Genomic DNA, 20,248 nt, shown 5'->3' on the forward strand with positions numbered 1-20,248 from the left:
TGCTGCAGAGCCAGCTGTCGCTGCACCACCTCCACCAGCCTTGGTCAGACTAGTGGTGGGCATAAGGCTGCATCCCCAGAGCCCGCCACCGCCGCCCGCCGCCACCACCACCCCCAGGGCCGGGCCAAACACCACACCACCACCCCCGTGCAGCCTGCACCACCACCACCATTCACCACCACTACACCACCACCAGGGCCACACCACCCCTCCCCCACCACCCCCACCACTGCCCCATGAAGGATGAGCCAGCAGTGGGATATGCAACAAGAGGCGCCCACAGGCAGATGGACAGACAGACGGACCGGCAGACATGGGCCGACTGGGAGGGACTGCCATGCCCCTGTGTTGCCCCAATGATCTATGCATTGTACAGGAAGCAGCAGGGAAGCAGAAGGCAAACAGGATGACCTTGATCTCAGAGGCTGACCTCCAGGAGAGGATGCGATGGAACAAAAGAGAGACAGAGTGTGTGGCGGCACACTTCAATATGGGCAGCGCGCAAGGATGCAGTGTTCCAGTTAGTCTTTTGTGGGTGGGGGTTAGGGGGGTGGGCACTTTTGGAGAGGGTGTGCTTTTGTTAAAGGAAACAATTTTGTTACGGCGCACAAACTCAGGAAGCAACAGGGCATATGTATTCCAATTGTGGGAATTAGTTTAAGCTGCAACATCAGATCTTTAGAACGGGTCTCTCTATTTCTCAGCCTTTCACTCTTTTGCTGTCTGATTTGTCTTTGTTTTCTCTTTTTTGTCTTTTTGTCTCTCTAACACTCACTCACTCACTCACTCACTCCTGCCTCATCACAAAAAGGCTTGGTTGGTTGATGGTGTTTTGTGTTGTGCATCTAAATGGAACACTGGTATTCTTCTCGCAAAGTGTTGTCGTGTGGGTGACTCGACGGACTCTTCAGGTATTAATGCTAATCAAAGTCTCGTGCAAGAAGGAAAATGGACCCAAGAGGAGAGACAGATGAAGAAGGTGGAAATATTTATATATATAGTATATATGCATATACATATATATATACATACGTGTACAGTGAGAATGGAAAATGCGAAACAATCCCTTGTCAGGGAAAAGAAAACAAAGAGGAAACTCTAGGGATAGATTTTTTTGAGCACCTGGCGAAAGGCGATGTTTGTTTTGGTGCCCCGAGTGAGGGACAAAGTGAGAGCGTGTTTAGTTTCCACGTGCAAGAGAGAAATGCGCTTCTCTCCCTACCTCCTCTCCCTACCTCCTCCCCAGCCCTCCGTACCTCTCCCCCCTCTCTCTTCCAGTATATTGCAACAGTATGCTGTAGCAGGGACGCCCTCGGCTCCCACCACGATACGTGAGAACGATCACACAAACTTTATACCTCAAGACTCTACCTGTAAAGATAAAAACAAAACAAACCAAGACATTATAAAAACCGACAAAAAAAAGAATCTATTTTATTTACTAGCATTATATACGAGGTGCTTTGAGCCCAGTGTCTTTAGTGATGTAGATTTTGGCTAGGCTTCTATTATTATTTACCGTTATTATTATTATTACGTATCCATCATCATTATTATTAGTATTGTCCTTATCACCAGTGTCATCATTAGTACTGTGGCTTCATGAGTGAGGATTTACGTTCGACGTCGCGTCACGTCGCGTCACGTCACGCCAGACCATACAAGCCACATATGACGCGTGGAGGGCAGGAGTTTTTGTTTGGGTCTGCGCTGCCAAGCACCGCCCCTCACCCGGAGCACTTCTGCTGGCCGCAGTGGGAGTCATTCAGGTTCTCCGGGGGTCTCCTAGTGATGTTTGATGAGGCTAATGCATTAAAAGTGGGACAAGCACCCCCGGGAACATGACGAGTGCTGCAGGCAGCCTCAGAGGCCGTCCCGATGAGAGGTGGTGTTTGGGAGGCCAGGCTTCGGTCTCGGTGGCTCAGACCACAAGCGACATGAGCGCTGGGCCTGCCGCCGCACCTCTGGCCACGTGTTGGCTCGGCCCTGCAGGGTGTAAATAAAGAATCGCACGTATGCACGCACCTTCCCTGCCCGGCCGTGAGGCAGCGGCAGCAGCGATCGGGCGGGCATCAGGTAATTCCAGTTCAGGTTTTATTATTAAACTTACGGGTTTTGGACGGGACTCAAACAGGGAGGAGGCTTCGTGCGGCCTGTTTTCTGTGGCCCATAGCAGCAGCAGCAGCAGCAGCAGCAGCAGCAGCAGCAGTGTTGCTGTCATGGGGGTTGGCGGGGGTGTTGCTGCCCCCAGCCACACCCTCACAACACTGCAGGCAAGATACATAGCTATATACATAAATATATATAATAGTATATATATATATACTTGTACACACACATTACTTGTTATTTTTGGCACAAAGGGTACTTCTGTCTCTTGTTTACTCTATCTGTATCTCTTACCTCTATTAATCTCTCTCTCTCTCTCTCTCTCTCTCTCTCTCTCTCTCTCTCTCTCTCTCTCTCTCTCTCTCTCTCTCTCTCTCTCTCTCTCTCTCTCTCTCTCTCTCTCTCTCTCTCTCTCTCTCTGGCCCCCAGTGCTGTGTTCCAGTGCTTCACGAAGTCCTCCCTCATTTGATAATATTTTCGTTACTTTTCACGTTCGACCGACCGATGCATTTCCATGTATCTTTTTGAGAAGCTGCGACGTGTGGCGGAAACGGCGCAGGGAAATTTAGCGTCGGGAAGCCGAGTGTCAGTCGACAGGTGACCGATGGTTGTGCGTCACATTAAGTACAAGTAAACAAAAAGATATAAATAAATAAAAAAATGAATACAAAAAAGATACAAACAAAAAATATATACACGCATACATACAAACAAACATGCAAATAAGACAAAGAAACAAAGTACATTCATGTTACGTACACAAGATGCTGTGTAGTGTGTGTGTGTGTGTGTGTGTGTGTGTGTGTGTGTGTGTGTGTGTGTGTGTGTGTGTGTGTGTGTGTGTGTGTGTGTGAATGGCTTCTCCACAAAGTACCAATACCTCAGACTGTATGTTGTTGTCAGCGGCCCTCTGTTGGTGTGTGTTGTGATGCTGTGGCGCTGACTCACCATGGAGCCGTGCCAGACACTGTGGCTGGCTGAGAGGCTGATGGGAGGATGGGAACACAGGTCTCTCTCTCTCTCTCTCTCTCTCTCTCTCTCTCTCTCTCTCTCTCTCTCTCTCTCTCTCTCTCTCTCTCTCTCTCTCTCTCTCTCTCTCTCTCTCTCTCTCTCTCTCTCTCTCTCTCTCTCTCTCTCTCTCTCTCTCCCAGTGTCTGTCTGTCTCTAACATCCCATCCACCCTTTGCACAAACACAAACACTTGTGGCCCATGGAACACACACACACACACACACACACACACACACACACACACACACACACACACACACACACACACACACACACACACACACACACACACACACACACACACACACACACACCCGTGCCCCCACAGCAGCCTGTTCGACCAGCAGGACCCTCACTGCGACACATACATATCCAGGGCTCCTCACTAAACGGGTACTTCTCTAAATACAAGGTTCACTCTAACAGGGTCCAGCAGGGTGCCTAGCAGGCCACCCGTGTCGTCGTGGCGCAGGGACGCTGAATTCTGCCTCCGTTGTTCCGTTTTCTTTGAGCCTCGTGGCCGCAGCGGTGTTTGGGGCTCTTGAGAAGGGCCGCCCCGTGTTTGTTTTTCCCCCTCCCCCCTCTGTCTCGTTTTTAGAATAAATTATAATTACTCTGGTCTCTTGAGCCAATTTCTTGGGTGCATCTACCTCATGTGGTCTCCTCTGTGGCTTTGTGTGACCCCTTCCACGCTGTGTTAAGGTCCTCCACATAATCAAAGTCAGGGATTGAACTTAGAGTGTCTGCTGATCAAATTCTGTGATATGTTCAATGTCTTCTCAGGATCACAGTAGATAATGGCAATCTTCCCGCGTCAATCCGGCTGGGTTTCCGAAGAGACACTTTGTACCTCGGGTTGGCACCGGCCCCCGATGGCCGGCACCGAGCCGAGGGTGTCTGCCCGGCCGCTGGCACCAGTGCCGGGCAGGCGCTGCTGGCCCCGGGTGCCCCGGCCCCCGAGGCAGTGCCGCCGCAGTCATCCCGGGAGTAGCCAGGCACGGTGGGAGGCGTCCGTCAAACCCAATGTGAATATTATCCTGCAGGTTTTAAACATTCAGGGTCACGTATTGTTATATACAGCAACTATTCTGTCAGGGGTTCTTGCAATATTCAGGTGAAGATACCATAGTTTTTGTAATTTTTGCCATGACATGCGTGCGTGGGGCCCACCCACCCCCGCCTCTGGTCAGGAGCCCCGCCCTGGCCCATGCTCACTGTGGTCTGCAGCCATGGCTCACAGCCCTGGCCACATGCTGTGGCTTGCAGCCATGCCCCAGTGCAGTGCCACGGCTGCAGCCCTCAGTGCTGTGGGATGGCACGGGGTCCCGGCCCCGGCCCATCGGCTGCGGCCCACACACCCGTGGCCCCCACGCCCGCCAGGACAGTTGCTCGTTGAGCCGGCAGTTGTGAACTGCTCAGGTGATACATTACTTGGTAATTGATAGCCATGCAAATGTTTTGCTGTTTAGATCATGTTGTGATGTTTCTCGGTAAGAGCACCATGGCGCCGGGCCAGCCGGCCGCCTCATGTTATTAGGTTCTAAGTTTTGTATTTGGGTTCGGCGGAGGCACTGCGCTTCCCTCGTCCAACATTCCGCGTGTTCCCAGACGGGGAGTGCGTGTGGCTGGACCTTTTTATAGTATTTTGTATTTGATTTTGTTAATTCTATATGAATATAGTTTTTGAGTTACTATCAGTGATAGTGTATATTTTTTAAAGTGCAAAATTTTTAAATGATTTTTCTTGTTGTGCTGCAGGGTGGGTGGTGGAGGAAGAGGCCAGGGCTCTGAGCTAAAACACTGCATAACCTAACATGACGTGACATGACATAACGTAACAGTACAGTAGAGTACAGCACAGCACAGCCCCAGGCAGGCCCTGCACGGCCCCGCCCACCAACAGTTTGGTACCAACACCCCTGGCCTCTGCCTTCCGTCCCCAGCCCTTTAAAGTTTCCAAGTAAATATATCTTAGTGTCTAACGATAAACAGTATATGGGTTTGCTGCGTACAAAACAAATAGCGTCGCCTATTTGGTGTAATACGATTTTTAACGAGACCCGTTATCACCATAGAGGATTAGGGTTCCGATAGCTTCATTATGTCCGTTGTCAGTCTCTAGTCCTCATCTCTCCATTTTAAGCGTTTGTAACCCCTGTATCTCCATATATGTACTGACATTTAATGCAAGGTTAGCAGGGCTGACTCTCTTGCTCTGGCAGCAGGACTGTGGCGACTGTGGCCTGCCTGCCTGCCCACCTGCCCGCCCACCCACCTGCCCACCCTCAGCTTTAAAACACAACCTCACTCTCTTCTCTCACAAACCTATTGCTCAATGGCACTCAGTTGACCTCCAACAGGCGCCAGGCAGCTGTGCTGGGGCCAAGCTCTCTGTGGCTGGCCCTGCACCATCCTGGCGACCCTAGACCAAGGGATGGGCAGACCAGTGTGGGCCAGACCAGTATTACTTACTGCAGACCACTCAGGATACAAGACCAAGTGGTTGAATGAACCTTGACACACAGACCTGTAGCGACAGACCAGTATTGAGACCTTGGACTGCCACACACCGCACACTCAGACACACTTGAGTACCAGACCAGTATTTGCAGCTCAGCTCTCCATGACACTCAGGCATCAGCGTGACCTTTACCTTCCCCATGTGACACTTACTGAGGATTTATTGATTTTATTTATTTGAATGTGGATGATAGTGATGATTAGGAATAGTAGATGAGTATTTGATCCTGTGTGTTCAGTGCAGTGTTTAGTTGAGGCTTGATGTGACTTGGGCCTTTATTGTATGTTATATCATGCAAGGATGGAGTGAAGGAGGCAAACCTAACATTTTCCATCAGTGAAATTTATCAGCACAAAAACCCAGCCTAACTTAACCTTTTCTTGCATATGTGTGTGTGTGCCATAACATTGTGTGTCTGACTTACTAAGGTTACTTAATTGTGAGCTGCCAAACTTCTACTTAAAGTGAATATGTTATGTATCTTAACTTCAGGTAACACTGTTGTATACCTGAGATCTTATTAACTTTAAAAACACTTATTGCACTTGAGCCAGGTACCACTAATATTTACCTGAAATTTAAAGCGATCAGTTTCTGTATCAATTTCAGATAACACTCTTGTCTAAAAGAAATTTTATTAACTTTAAAAACACTTTCTACATCTTAACCAGGTAATATTGATATTTATCTGAAATTCTATTAACTTCTATTTAAAACAAAAAGAATTAACTTCAGGTAGCACAAATATCTACCTGAGATTTAATGAGTAACTACAGGTGCAAAAATCATCCTTCTTGTATCTACTTTTATCACCAATACCTTTATTTTATCCAACTGCACATGATCAAGGTCAGAGAGATAGCCTGACTCACATACATGGTCAGGTGGCTGCTAATGAAATACCTCATACATCAAGTAACAAAGGCAGTTATTATTTTTATTGTGGAGCTGCTTCTGAAATACCTCATAACACAGTTTGTATTAGTATGAGTGCAGTGAAGTGTGTTGGGAGGATAGGTTGGGTGAAGCAGAAGTACTTTATTCTTTAGTTTTAAGTATCTAGAATATTGAATATAGTACATCATTTTCACCCTGAGGAATATAAATGATGAGAGGAAATGTAGGATGAAACAGAAGTACTTTACAGTTTCAATGCCCTCCTTCCTCAGTGTTTGCAGAAAGGAGTGACTGAATTAATGAATATAGTATATCTGTTTCACCTTCAGGAATATAGTGAGTGAGGAAACATGGGATGAAACACAAGTACTTTATAGTTTCTGCAGCATCCTTCTTCAGACTCCAGAAAGCAACAGCTAAATAATATGTAAAGTACTTTTGGTTCACTACTAATGAATGTAGTGGTGAGAAATGTCACATGAAACAGAGGTGCTTCATGTTTCAGCTGTTTTACTCTTCAAAAGTAAAGAAAGTAAGACCTGAAACATTTGTAAAGTATGTTTTAGCTTCAAAAAGTAAAGAAAGTAAGAGTTGAAACACTGTATAGCACTTTTGCTTCTCTGTTTTTCTCACCAGCACATTGCACACCAGAGCTTGAGGCAGAATAGATAGCTACAGTATTAATGCACTGACTGACTGTCTATATATTTTTATTTACCCCACCTGAGGACTTGACAAGATAACACTGCCACTGACTTCTCTGTGTATTACCATCTTAGAAATGTGAGCAAATTTATTTCTACCAAAGCTGTTATTTAGTTCTAAGATACCAGATTACTTTTTATTAGAGTAATCTGACATCTTAAAACTCAGCAAAGGTTCTGGTAAGAGATGCAACATTACTTAACTGCACATTTCATAGTGAGATGGAAATATGTAGACTGTTCAATGACAGCATTAATTAGTGGCAGTGTTACCATGTTCCTATGTTCCCTGTTGGCTACACTGCTTGACACAGTATAGGTGCTTTGAAGAGAAGCTAAGGAGACAGTACAGAACACATATTTCAGCACCTCACAAATACATTACCTTAGACTATGAAAATGTACCATGAATTGAAAAGCTAGGCAGCCTGAGAATACATTTATTCCTCAGAACTTCAGAAATATACATTAGACTATGAAAATGCATTGTGAATTGAAGAGTGAATACATTTATAGTTCACAGACACATTACCCAAAACTGGAAGTGTACTGTGAATTGAAGACAAGCTAGGCAGACTGAGAATACATTTGTATCTCAGAGCTTCACAAATACACCTAAGACTATGAAAGTGTTACCATGAATACAATGTGCCACAGTATTGCTATAAAATGAGACCATACCATGACCTACCATAGACTTGATAGAAGACATGAGTGACCAAAACAAAACCGTGCCAATGTGAAAAGAAAAGTTTATTATTGTTTATTTATTATTCATTTTATTTATTTATTTATTTATTTTATTAATTCATTTTTCTAAGCCATTCCATAAATGACTGAACCAGTGTGACTCTTGCCCTGGTTCATTATTGGTGGAGGTGTTCTGAAGACTTGGAACCAGTGAACCTCATTGACTTACTACTGACTAACCAACCACAGGCCAGTAAACCTCATAAGGGTCTTCTTTTGGGCATCTTTGGGACTTTGCAGCTGAGTATAAACAAAATAAATAATAAGGTCCCATTTTCTCTCTCTCTCTCTCTCTCTCTCTCTCTCTCTCTCTCTCTCTCTCTCTCTCTCTCTCTCTCTCTCTCTCTCTCTCTCTCTCTCTCTCTCTCTCTCTCTCTCTCTCTCTCATTTCATTTTATGTATTGATTCTCTCTCTCTCTCTCTCTCTCTCTCTCTCTCTCTCTCTCTCTCTCTCTCTCTCTCTCTCTCTCTCTCTCTCTCTCTCTCTCTCTCTCTCTCTCTCTCTCTCTCTCATTTCATTTTATGTATTGATTCTCTCTCTCTCTCTCTCTCTCTCTCTCTCTCTCTCTCTCTCTCTCTCTCTCTCTCTCTCTCTCTCTCTCTCTCTCTCTCTCTCTCTCTCTCTCTCTCTCTCTCTCTCTCTCTCTCTCTCATTTCATTTTATGTATTGATTCTCTCTCTCTCTCTCTCTCTCTCTCTCTCTCTCTCTCTCTCTCTCTCTCTCTCTCTCTCTCTCTCTCTCTCTCTCTCTCTCTCTCTCTCTCTCTCTCTCTCTCTCTCTCTCTCTCTCTCTCTCTCTCTCTCTCTCTCTCTCTCTCTCTCTCTCTCTCTCTCTCTCTCTCTCTCTCTCTCTCTCTCTCTCTCTCTCTCTCTCATCCATCATTACATACAAATGGACACAGCAGGTAAAAGACCCCCTGCTACACACACACACACACACACACACACACACACACACACACACACACACACACACACACACACACACACACACACACACACACACACACACACACACACACACACACACACCAACCTTAATACTAGTACTACCTCACACAGCCAACCACCACCACCACCACCACTACCTCACACCTTACCACCACCACTACCCACCGCCACCACCACCACCACCACTGTTCAGTGCCAGAGCAGGGAGGCCAGCACTATCATGTTGGTGTTGTAGTTGTAGCTGATAATGTGTAGCCTATGGATTATCAAGTGTTTGCAAACGGCCCAATGGCTACAGGCTCCTGGGTATCTATTCAATGCATTTTTTAGTCTCGAATATGGAAACTAATATCTATTAATAAATGAACCTAACTTAAAAAAAATAAATAAAAATTATGTCTTTTATTTACCAGTTTTCCTGTTGGTGTTGTTTTTGTTTTGTCTTGTTGGTGTTGTCTTGTTGTAGTTGTTGCGGTTTTGGTGTCTGGATGTGTTTTTTGTGAGGTTTATACTTTATCTTATTTATTTATTTATTTATCTATCTATTTATTTATTTATTTTCTTTTACTTTCTTCTCTTGGTGATTATTTCTATTGTCTTCCTTTTTCATAACCTCATACTGTTTTTTTTTTTTTATGAAATCATCTTGTTTTTCTTCATAGTAGCAATTTTTATTCCCTGACATCTTATATAAAAGTCTGATACTTTTATATATATATATATATATATATATATATATATATATATATATATATATATATATATATATATATATATATATATATATATATATATATATTATTTTATTTTATTTTATTTTATTTTATTTTATTTTATTTTTTGCTCTGCTTTTCTTTTCTCAGTGATCTTTTTCATTCCCTTTCTCTTCTGTCACAATCCTCCAATAGCCCATTACTGTTATCACCTACTTGTGTCTTTACTTTACTTTGGTTGATCTCATAAACACAAAGGATGAGCAAACAGGAACAGATGCTTTGGTCCTCACAAGGCTGCATGTAATAAGCTACCCTAAGTATTGATCATTGTAGTTATCCTCAGTGAGAGTTCAAAGGTACTGTTTAGGTTTGCTGTGACGAAGGCTGAAATAGTAGCATCTATACAGTTTTTGGGGTTACGAGGGTGGAAAAATTAAGACAAGTAGTAATTTTAAGTATATTTCTAAGGTATCATCCATAATTTTGAGATGACTAAGGCAGAAAAAGTAGAATCCTAGTGATGATTTTAATTTCAGAGGTACCACTCAAAGTTTTTGGGGTGACAAGTGGAAAAAGTTACAGGTGGTAATTTTCAATGTATTTCAAAGGTATCATCCATGCAATTTTTGGATGATGGGAGTGGAAAAAGTTAGACAGGTGGTAATTTTCAGTGTATTTCAAAGGTATCATCCATACAGTTTTTGGATGATGAGAGTGGAAAAAGTTAGACAGGTGGTAATTTTCAGTGTATTTCAAAGGTATCATCAATACAGTTTTGGGATGACAAGGGCAGATGGCTGGCTGGATGGGGTGGTGATGGATGGATGGCTGGGAGGGCTGGTGGTGGTGGTGGTGGTGATAAATTTTTAGCAAGGCTTGGAAACATGAGCTCCCCTTGTATTGATTTCCCATCATTGCTCTGGCCGTCTGTTTGTGCCTATCATCTTTAAAGTCAAACAAAAGGCAATTTTTTCCACCCATACACCTTCATAAAAAAAAAATATATATATATATATATATATATATATATATATATATATATATATATATATATATATATATATATATATATATATATATATATATATATATATATATATTCCTATTAGAATGATAATATTGGGATTTATTGGACTTACTGTGTTGTATATGAACATTGAGGTAAGTTTGTGTACGTGTGTATGTATGTATGTGTACGTATACATGCGCGTGTGTGGGGGTGTGTGTGTATGGACGTGTGTGCGCATGTGCCTGTACGGGTGTATGTTTGTATGCATATTAATAATAATTTAATCACTTTTGTCCGACGCTTTTCAATAACAAGTGCTGGCGTGTGGGCTGAGCGGCGACAGACAAACGGACAGACAGACAGACAGACGCGCAGACAGACAGACAGACGGATGGACAGGGCAAGTGGGGGAGGGAGTGTACAGTTAATCGGGGACTGACTGGAAACTATAGACCACCAAAATACACATGAAATAAAGTTGCATTGGTGTTTTATCTGGTGGTGGCCTGTCACGCCCACTTCACTTGATGCTCATGCTACCCTGCATGTGTGTCTGTCTGTGTGTGATTGCCAGACTTGTTTGTAAGGAACACGCAATATTTTGAGTGCTGAGAGGAAGGCCAGTTATAAGTATAGGGTGGAGATATGTGGAAGAGATAGTGTGGGGATGTGTGTGGATGCTAGGGAGAGGAGGATTTGAACAAGCAAGGAGGGAGTGTGGGTTGGCAGAGACAGAAGGATTGGGTTCAGAACATGTGAAAGAAATGCTACTAAGAAGAACAAGAGGTGGAAGGATAGAGTGAATGAATGTAGTTGAAAAGATGCAAATAATATGGATTTAACCAAATATTTGGATAAGGAGAGGTGGAAGATAGAGAAAAGGAGTATATGTATGGATGTTAATAAGAGGAAGAGGCATTGAACAAGCAAGTAGGGGGTGTTTGGATAGACAGAGGTAGAGGCTGAGGCAAGGAGGTGGAAAGATAGGATAAATGAGTATATATATGGATGGTAATAAGAAGAGGGTCTCAACAAGAAAGAAAATGGTTGCATAAGGAGAGGTGGAGGCTAAAGCTAGGAAGTGGAAGAAAAGAGAGGATGCTAAAAAGGCAAAGGGGTTTTAGAAGCAAGAAGAGGTGGAAGAATGGAGTAAAGGATAAAGGAGCACATGTGTGGATATGAGAAAGAGGCAGAAGATATGCTTGGCTTGATAGATGTAAAGGTTCTACCAGGAGAAACAAGGGATCTGAGAATTAGCTTTGTGACTCGGATTGATCTCCTCTCTATTTGAAAGCAAAGAAGCACGTATGGAGAAGGAGGCAGAAGGAATGTTTGGCTAGGCAGAGGTGAAGGTTCTGCCAGAAGGAATGAGGCATCTGAGAATTAATTTTATTCTTATGACTGGGATTGGTCTCCTCTCTATTTGAAAGCAAAGTACTGTGTAAGAAATGCAACACCCACATGTTAAGGAAAGACAAAGGCAACCTGTCCCACTAAAGATATGAAGGAGTAGAGCTATACAACACTTAAGGTAATTACTCTAGCTTGTCTTAGTGAAAAAAATTATGGATTAAAGTTTCATAATAAGTCAGGTAAATTTTCAAGCTTTCCTTAGTGATATATGATGAAAGAGTCACACAGCACTGAAGATAATTATCCCAGCTTACTGTAGTGAAAATATGAAGGAATAGTCACAGAACACTTCATAATAGTACTTCAGGTAACTATCCCATCTTCCTCTTAATAAAAATAGGAGTCGGTCTTCATAATAGTACATGAGGTGACAATTATATTAAAGCATAGAGGATACAGCATTAAAGTGTCTTCTCAAGGTAATACTTTAAATAAGGGAATACTGGTACTTCAGATTACATCATGTATGGTCACTGATAACAAAAAATAAGAAAGATAAGAGGGAAATCAAGCCAGAATGTGTATGAAGTTTGCTGTGTATTGAATCAAAGTATTTTCAGAAAGTAATAGTTAAGCATGGGAATAGTTATTAGTTTATTTCCATATAAGAATGAACAATAGGAAGCTTTGAAGATGCATCTCCTCCTCCATAAGCTTAAGTTATAAGTAGCATACAAGACTAAGCTTGAATCAGGAAATAGAAAGCTTAGAGTGCACATCCTCATTATAAGCTTGATATGAGGAATATAGAAAGCTTATGAGATTTCTTCCTTATAAGCTTGAATCATTATTGTAGCTTACATGGCACATCCCTCTCATTATAAGCTTGAATCAGGAAACAAAGCTGTCAACACTCCCTCATTTTAAGCTTGAACGGAAAAATATTATTGGACGTTTGTGATTTCTATTATAAGCTTGAATCAGGAATTGTGACAAGTTTGAACCATAAAGTTTTCTAATGGTGTACAGGAAGGTGAGTTGTATTTGAATTATTAAAGTTATGCATCTAAACTATGTATATTTGATGTATTTTTATGTATTTTCTTTCACTTAAAGCCTTGTATGTATATAAGTATAATAGCATGTATAGAGAGGATTGTATTATTATTATTATTATTATTAATGTGTTATAAATCTAAACTACAATATATATTTATTATAATTATTTATCTATATCTATATCTATTTGCTTATTTATTTATTTATTTATTTATTTATCTATCTATCTATCTATCTATCTATCTATATATTTATTTAATATTGTACTCTGTGCATCTTGTTTATGTTCCGTGTAATGTGATGTGATGTATAAATCAATAGATATTAATTAGGGGGTTTAGGGAATGGCTGGCTGGCTTTGATTCTCTCTCTCTCTCTCTCTCTCTCTCTCTCTCTCTCTCTCTCTCTCTCTCTCTCTCTCTCTCTCTCTCTCTCTCTCTCTCTCTCTCTCTCTCTCTCTCTCTCTCTCTCTCTCTCTCTCTCTCTCTCTCTCAGCAGCATTCAGTAAGATCAAACACCACACATACACTTTCAGATCTCTATACATAGGATCAGATTCCACGTGTACGATTGGGAAAACTTAGCTGATATAAACCTGAGTGATGAAAATGCGAAACATTGTATGTGTGTGAGAGAGCATTTAACATTTTCCTTATGCTGTCAAAATAATTCACCTGTTTTCCTTTATTTCTCCCCTTTTTTAATGCATTTCTTACACCAGGTTAGCTTCAGATCTCATTGGTAACAGATTGACATGTTCTTTTTCTCTCTCTCCCTCCGCAGATTCTCCACTCGGACCCACAGCACCAGATGAACTCTCTCAGGGTAAGTACAGCTTGTGGAACCTTCTGTCTTGTCACCCCAACACACACTCACTGCCTCTCAGCCCCACAAGTCCCCCTCCCCTTCCCAAACGTCCCCCTTAAACTTGTCTGTGCCCTTGGTTGGTTGTGTTTATGTTTGGCAGGGTTATTTATTCACATATCAGGTTATATTGCGATGCCAGACGTGTGATTGGGTTCTTGAAATGCTCAGGTGTCTTGTTGGCTACTTTCATGAGGCTGTAGTTGAAGTTATTGTTGTTTTCAAGGATGCTTTTCAAGTGATAGTGATTATGTATTATCATTGGCTAAAACATTCTTATTAGCTATTTTCATCAGGCTGTAGTTGAAGTTATTGGTGTTTTCAGGGGTGCTTTTTCATGATTATTGGTAGTTAACTAGGATTCTTTGTCATCATTGGGTAAAACATTCTTATTTACTTTCATCAGGCTGTAGGTGAAGTCATTTGTGTTCAGTAGCATCTGAAAATTCATAGGTATTGAAGGTGTAAAGGGTAACTAGCTAAACAGTTAAAGGTCTGGCCACTGGACCATACTCCTGACATTTTCCGGGTTCGATCCTGGCTGGGAGTACCTGGGACAGGCCACTCTGAGGTTCTCACAGCCTTGAAATGGGCACCAGTCAGTTAAAACAGAACATAAAGGTAGAGGAAGAAGGAACTGATGCCCTACCCCAAGAATTCTTGGGTCTGAGTCCTGGTCATGGCTGGAATTTTCCTGGGATTGGCTGCTCCTAGATCCATCCTGGCTTGAAGTAGGTACTGGTTAGGTAAAGCAGGGAACATAAAGGTGGTGGAGAAAGGAAATGTCCTTCCTATCCTATATACTGATGCTGAGGAAGGGTGATGCTACCTGCCCTATGTAAACTCCCCATTGAGTACAGCTTCGTTGATACATATGGTATCCTTGCATCGCTCAGAACTCTACACTACACCTTCAGAATGTGCTCTAGATCACTTATAATCAATCAAGTTGTGAAATTCAAACATAAATACCCAGAGAAATAAACTAGTCACTAAATTTTCTTTCTTGTTAATCTGAGAAAGAGAAACTTGCCAAATTTTTCTTAGCATCATTCAGTGTACTCCTGGAATACACCTGTCACCCTCGTTGTCACCCTCGTTGTCACCCTGGAAGCACTCCATCACACGCCTGGCATAACAGTAGCATTCCTGAGGTACTTGTTTGCACCCTCAGAGGAGGACTTTGTCATCGCTGGAGAACCCACTCACTCCTGTGTCATCTGTGCCCCTCAGAGTCCATCACAACCACTAGTGTAACAGTGATGTCCCATCCCAAGAACAGGCTGACCATAACACTTACGAGAGTCTATAGAGAGAACGTTATGTTTTGACCCTTGTGTGTTCAGAATACACCACCACAACTCCATTACAACTTATAGTGTGAAATAAACATCCTTTACGGTCTCAAGGACAGGCAATAACTATAACAGTTGTGAGAAGGTATTTTTCTCAACCCTTGTGAGAGGTTATGCTTTATTTTTTTTATTTTTTTTTTATTTAGTTATTTAGTTATGTCTTTTGTAGTCCTTGTGTGCTCAAAATAGTTACAACTCCATTGCAGACTAGTGTAACAATAACATCCCATTACAATCTCAAGGATAGGCTGTAACTACAACACTTACGAGAAAAGGTTGTGCTTTAACCCTTGTGTGTTCAAAGTACTCATTACAACACATTACAACCCCATAACAACTTGTAGCATAACAGCAACATCCCTTTACACTCTGAAGAACATGCCGTAACCATAACACGTGAGAACGTTGTATTTTAACCCTCATGTGCTCAAAGTACATTACAACCTCATAGACAGAACCATAACACCTTATTCATCCAGAGAGAAGGTTCATTTTCTCCCCTGTGTGCTGCCCCCAGTCCATCCCTCCCTCCATTCCCTGTACCTTCCTTCATTGGGCACTTAGTGTGTGTTGGGCGTGTGTCAGAGGAAACCACACCAGCAACCAAACCCTGCACACCGCAGTTCAAGTCTTGCATGCACTGACGTCTCCTGTTCTCGCCGTAAGAAATCCTCTAATTGTAAGCACAATTCTGTGTCGCCCAGTGGTGTGTATTCTCAAGCATTTTGCCGGCTTATCTCGACTACTTCTTCAGGCTCCAGTGGATGTTTTTGTTTTGCGGGGGAAGGGATTTCAAGGGTGTTTTCATGAATTTAGTGTGAGTTTAACTGGTGGATGTTATTTGGGTTTTCAAGGGTGTTTTCATGATTTAGTAGGCTTCAGTGAAAGTTACTGGGGTCTCCAAGGGTGGTTTTAGGATTGTAGTGATAGTTTATAATGCTATAGTGGAAGTTAGTGAGCTTTTCAAGTACTTAACAGGCTTGAGTGGAAGTTATTTTAGTTATTATAGGTGTTTTCATAATAAGAAAAAAGCTCAGGTATAAATTATTGGGGTTTTCATGATTCTAGTGATAGTTTATGAAGGCTACATGTTAGTTGAACAAGGATTCTGCATCACTGATAGGACTGTAGTCATGTGTGCAGCCTTTGAGAAGAGTCGTGATAAGAGGACAACAATGCCTTGCAGAACACAAGCCGGTGTGTTGCGTCGCTCATCTTTCACCAGTGTGTTGCCTTGAGTCCAGTGTTCGTCAGTGGCCAGTGCTTAGCTGTGAAATCTTAATGAACTGCTGATGTTTTCAATTCCAAACGTGCTCTTACTAATTACCCTAAGACAAGTTAAGGGAAATTATCATTCGTTGCCAATTGGATACGTCTAACCCAGTACAAGGGAAGTACATAACAATCAGTTATCATTTATGCTCTGTGTGGTTTCCCCTGAAAAGAAATTACCATTTTCTTTAATAATGCCCTGTAGTAATAGAGTAACCTAGGCTTGGGCAGGCTGTACCCTCCCTCCCCACACCCCTACCAGTGCTCAGGGAGAGGGGGAGAGGGGGGTAAGCTGGGGTACGTTCGGTTGGTCCACGGTAGAGCCGAGGAGAGCTAGTCAAGCTTAATATACCGTGGCACAGGTGAGGCAAGTGGTGGGCAGGTGCTCCACTACCTCGCTATCCCCGCCATGTTATAGCTGTGTTGCAAACGTGTTCTGAAATGAGTGTTTCGTGCTCCTGTGTGTGCCTGACCCCCACACCACATGGCCCCTCAAGGTGGTGTGGTGCCTGTGGTGGGGTGTGGTGGGGTGGAGTGCCAGGCTAAGGGGTTAGTGCCACTCCACCCCCACCTGTTACCTGTTAGCCGAGCAGTGCCACATAGTGCTGGTGGGTGTGTGGCACTGGTGGAGGACGGTGCTTGCGTCCGTGCCCCTTGCATCCTCTCAGTGCCATAAGGAGAGCCGCTGGAGTGCCATATAGCAATTCTTGTTTGTTTTTTTAATATGTTTTTTAATTTTCTGGCCAGCAATTCGTCTCGTCAGATACACAAGTTTATTTTATTTTATTTTCTTCCTCCATTCGTAAAGTTTAGTGAAATGCAACTTGGTGAGGGAAGCTTTTGAAACTTTGAGTATGTCGCCCATTCCTTCATTCATTCATGCATTCATAACTTTTCTTTCTTAGTTAAGTTTTTTGTTCTTTTGTCTATTTTGTTTTGTAAAGAGGGAAATGTAACTTGGTGAGAAAACCTTGAAAATACCTCTATGTTATCCATTCATTTATTTGTTCTTTTGCTCATTCATAATTTATAATCTCTATTTTTAGTTAAGGGAAATGCAACTTAATGTGGGAAACTTTGATGAAACTTACTGTTGCTACCCACTCTCACTCCTTTCCTCATTCATGATTTGTCATTTTGTAATCTTTGTTCTTTCGTGTTTTTGTTTTATAAAGTTTAGAGAAATGCAGCCTGGTGAGGGAAACTTTGAAAGATATCTATAAATGACACCTAGTAATTTATTCCTCCATACATTCATAATTTGTCTTATTTCTTTTCCTATTTATTTATTTATTCATTTATTTATTTATTTATTTATTTATTTATTTATTTATTTATTTATTTATTTATTAAGTTAGGGAGATGAAACCTGATGAGAGAAACTAAAGATATATCGCCATGTGCCACCTATTTATTCATTCTTTTTCATTCATTCATTCATTCATTCATTCATTCATTCATTCATTCATTCATAACTTGCAATTTTTACATCATTTCTATTCTTTGTCATTTCTTGTTTTGTAAAGTTGAAGAAAGTATAACATGGCAATGAAAACTTTGAAAAATACTTACATACACCATCTTTTCATTCATTCATTCATTCCTTCATTCATTCATTCACAATTTATCATGAATGACATTGAAAGGTAGTGGTGGTGAAGGGGCTGGGTCTATAACAGTAGTGAAGGGATATATTGTGGTGTTGTGTAGTGTTGTGGTGAAAGAAAATTATGTTGTAATGGTGTTGGTGGGGTGGCAGGGGTGGTGGTGATGAGGGTGTATTGTGGTGAATGGAATTAATGTTTTAATGATGTTGGGGGTAGTAATATGAAGAAGGGGGATGATGGTACTGTTGGTGGGGGGTGATGTGGGGGGTATCACAGCGTCTTGCAATTTATACAGAAGGTAAGAAAACACGATATTTATTTGTGTATGCATATATGTATTTGTGTATGGTGATGATAATAGCAGTGGTGGTGTACAGTATGGTGTGATAGTGGTGAAGTAATAATGATACTGTGATGGTGATTGTAATGATGATGTGGTGGTGGTGTGGTGATGATAGTAGTAATGGGGTAAGAGTGTAGTGGTGATGGTAGTGGAGGTGTGGTAATGTGGTGGTGTGGTGGTAGTGTGGCAGTGATAGTAGTAATAGTATAAGTGTGGTGGTGATGGTGGTAGTAGAGGTGTGGTGGTGGTAATGGTAGTGATGGTGATGGTGGTGGTGGTGTGGTGGGCTCAGCCTCCCTCCCTCACTGTTCCAGCCGTGCGGACAGTGGTGGCAGCAGTGGGGGCGGAGGAGACCATCACCCCTTCCCCCACTACCCGTGCCGCACCCCCTCCACAGTGGTGGGGGCAGGGGGGAACTGCAGCACTGTCCCCAGCAGGATGGGGCACGGCGGTGGCGCTGCAAGAGGTGTAACCTGCGGGGACATGAGAAGCGAACCAGACTGAGGTGTAGGCAGTGTTGTGTGGCCCTGTGCCCCCCTGCTTCACCCACCACCACAAGGAACCACTACTCTACCACAACTGACCCCCACTACCACCAGGAACCCCTCTACTCCACCCCAACTAATGCCAACCAGCCCCAGCTAGTCTGTCACTACCAGTCTGAGGTGTGCATGGTGTTGTGTGGCCCTGTGTCCCCCAACTTGCCCCACCATCATCAGGACTCTGTTTTACCCCAAGTAGCTTCATCTAGCCTCCACCACCACCAGGACTCACTACACCACCTCAACTAGCTCCCAACTAGTCTCCACTACCACCAGAATCCCCACTAGGCTGTCAGTCTCTGCTTCACCCATCCCCAACACAGCCCATTATTGTACACCAGTTAACCTCATCTACCCACCAAGACCCCCACTGGTAGCTAGGACAATTACTAGAACCCCCCAACTAAACTCCCATCCCCACAAATCAACACCATCATCACTTGCTACACTAACCTAAACTTCATCCCCACAACCTCTCCTATGAACACCACCTCCACCACCACCAGCCTCCCCCACACCACTAGTCATCCAAAGAGTGAATAAGAATAAAGGGATGATTGAGACTGTGCATGAGAGTGGCTGCAGTTAATGATGAAAATAACCAGAAAAAGAAGGAAAGAAAGGTGAAATTGTTTATCATTACTGTTCTGTGCTTGTATCTTGCCTCTGACGCTGCCAACTGTCCCAAAACGAAGACCCTTGAAAAGAAATAAGAGAAAAACTGTTATTTCATCTCCATTCCTCTTCATTACACAGTGACCTCTATCATTCCTCCTCCTCCTATCATTCTTCCTCCTCCTCCTCCTCCTCCTCCTCCTCCTCCTCCTCCTCCTCCTCCTCCTCCTCCTCCTCCTCCTCCTCCTCGCCATCAATCCAGAATAAAGATAAACAAACATGGGTACTTACATAATTATCAGTGGACCCCGACAATTTTTTCCCTCCCTTTTTTTTTCCCCCTTCCCCCCCCTCTCTCTCTCTCTCTCTCTCTCTCTCTCTCTCTCTCTCTCTCTCTCTCTCTCTCTCTCTCTCTCTCTCTCTCTCTCTCTCTCTCTCTCTCTCTCTCTCTCTCTCTCTCTCTCTCTCTCTCTCTCTCTCTCTCTCTCTTTCTTTCTTTCTTTCTTTCTTTCTTTCTTTCACATGCTTTCCAAGGAGTTAATATTTGGGGAGGTAAGAGTTGTTGTTGTT

At 42.8% G+C, this 20,248-nt stretch overlaps 1 protein-coding gene across 5 annotated transcripts in view; it reads left to right on the forward strand.

Annotated features, from left to right (window-relative positions):
* LOC135094260 (protein bric-a-brac 2-like) overlaps window positions 1–20,248 on the forward strand; it is a 74,251-nt gene that overhangs the window by 15,208 nt on the left and 38,795 nt on the right. For all 5 annotated transcript variants that reach the window (XM_063994241.1, XM_063994240.1, XM_063994243.1 and 2 more), the window contains exon 6: window positions 13,864–13,905. In XM_063994241.1, coding sequence (XP_063850311.1) covers window positions 13,864–13,905 — 42 coding nt within the window. The remainder of the gene's footprint in view (window positions 1–13,863; window positions 13,906–20,248) is intronic.

The sequence above is a fragment of the Scylla paramamosain genome, chromosome 45, assembly GCF_035594125.1.
Source record: "Scylla paramamosain isolate STU-SP2022 chromosome 45, ASM3559412v1, whole genome shotgun sequence".
In the NCBI taxonomy this organism is placed as follows: Eukaryota; Metazoa; Arthropoda; class Malacostraca; order Decapoda; family Portunidae; genus Scylla; species Scylla paramamosain.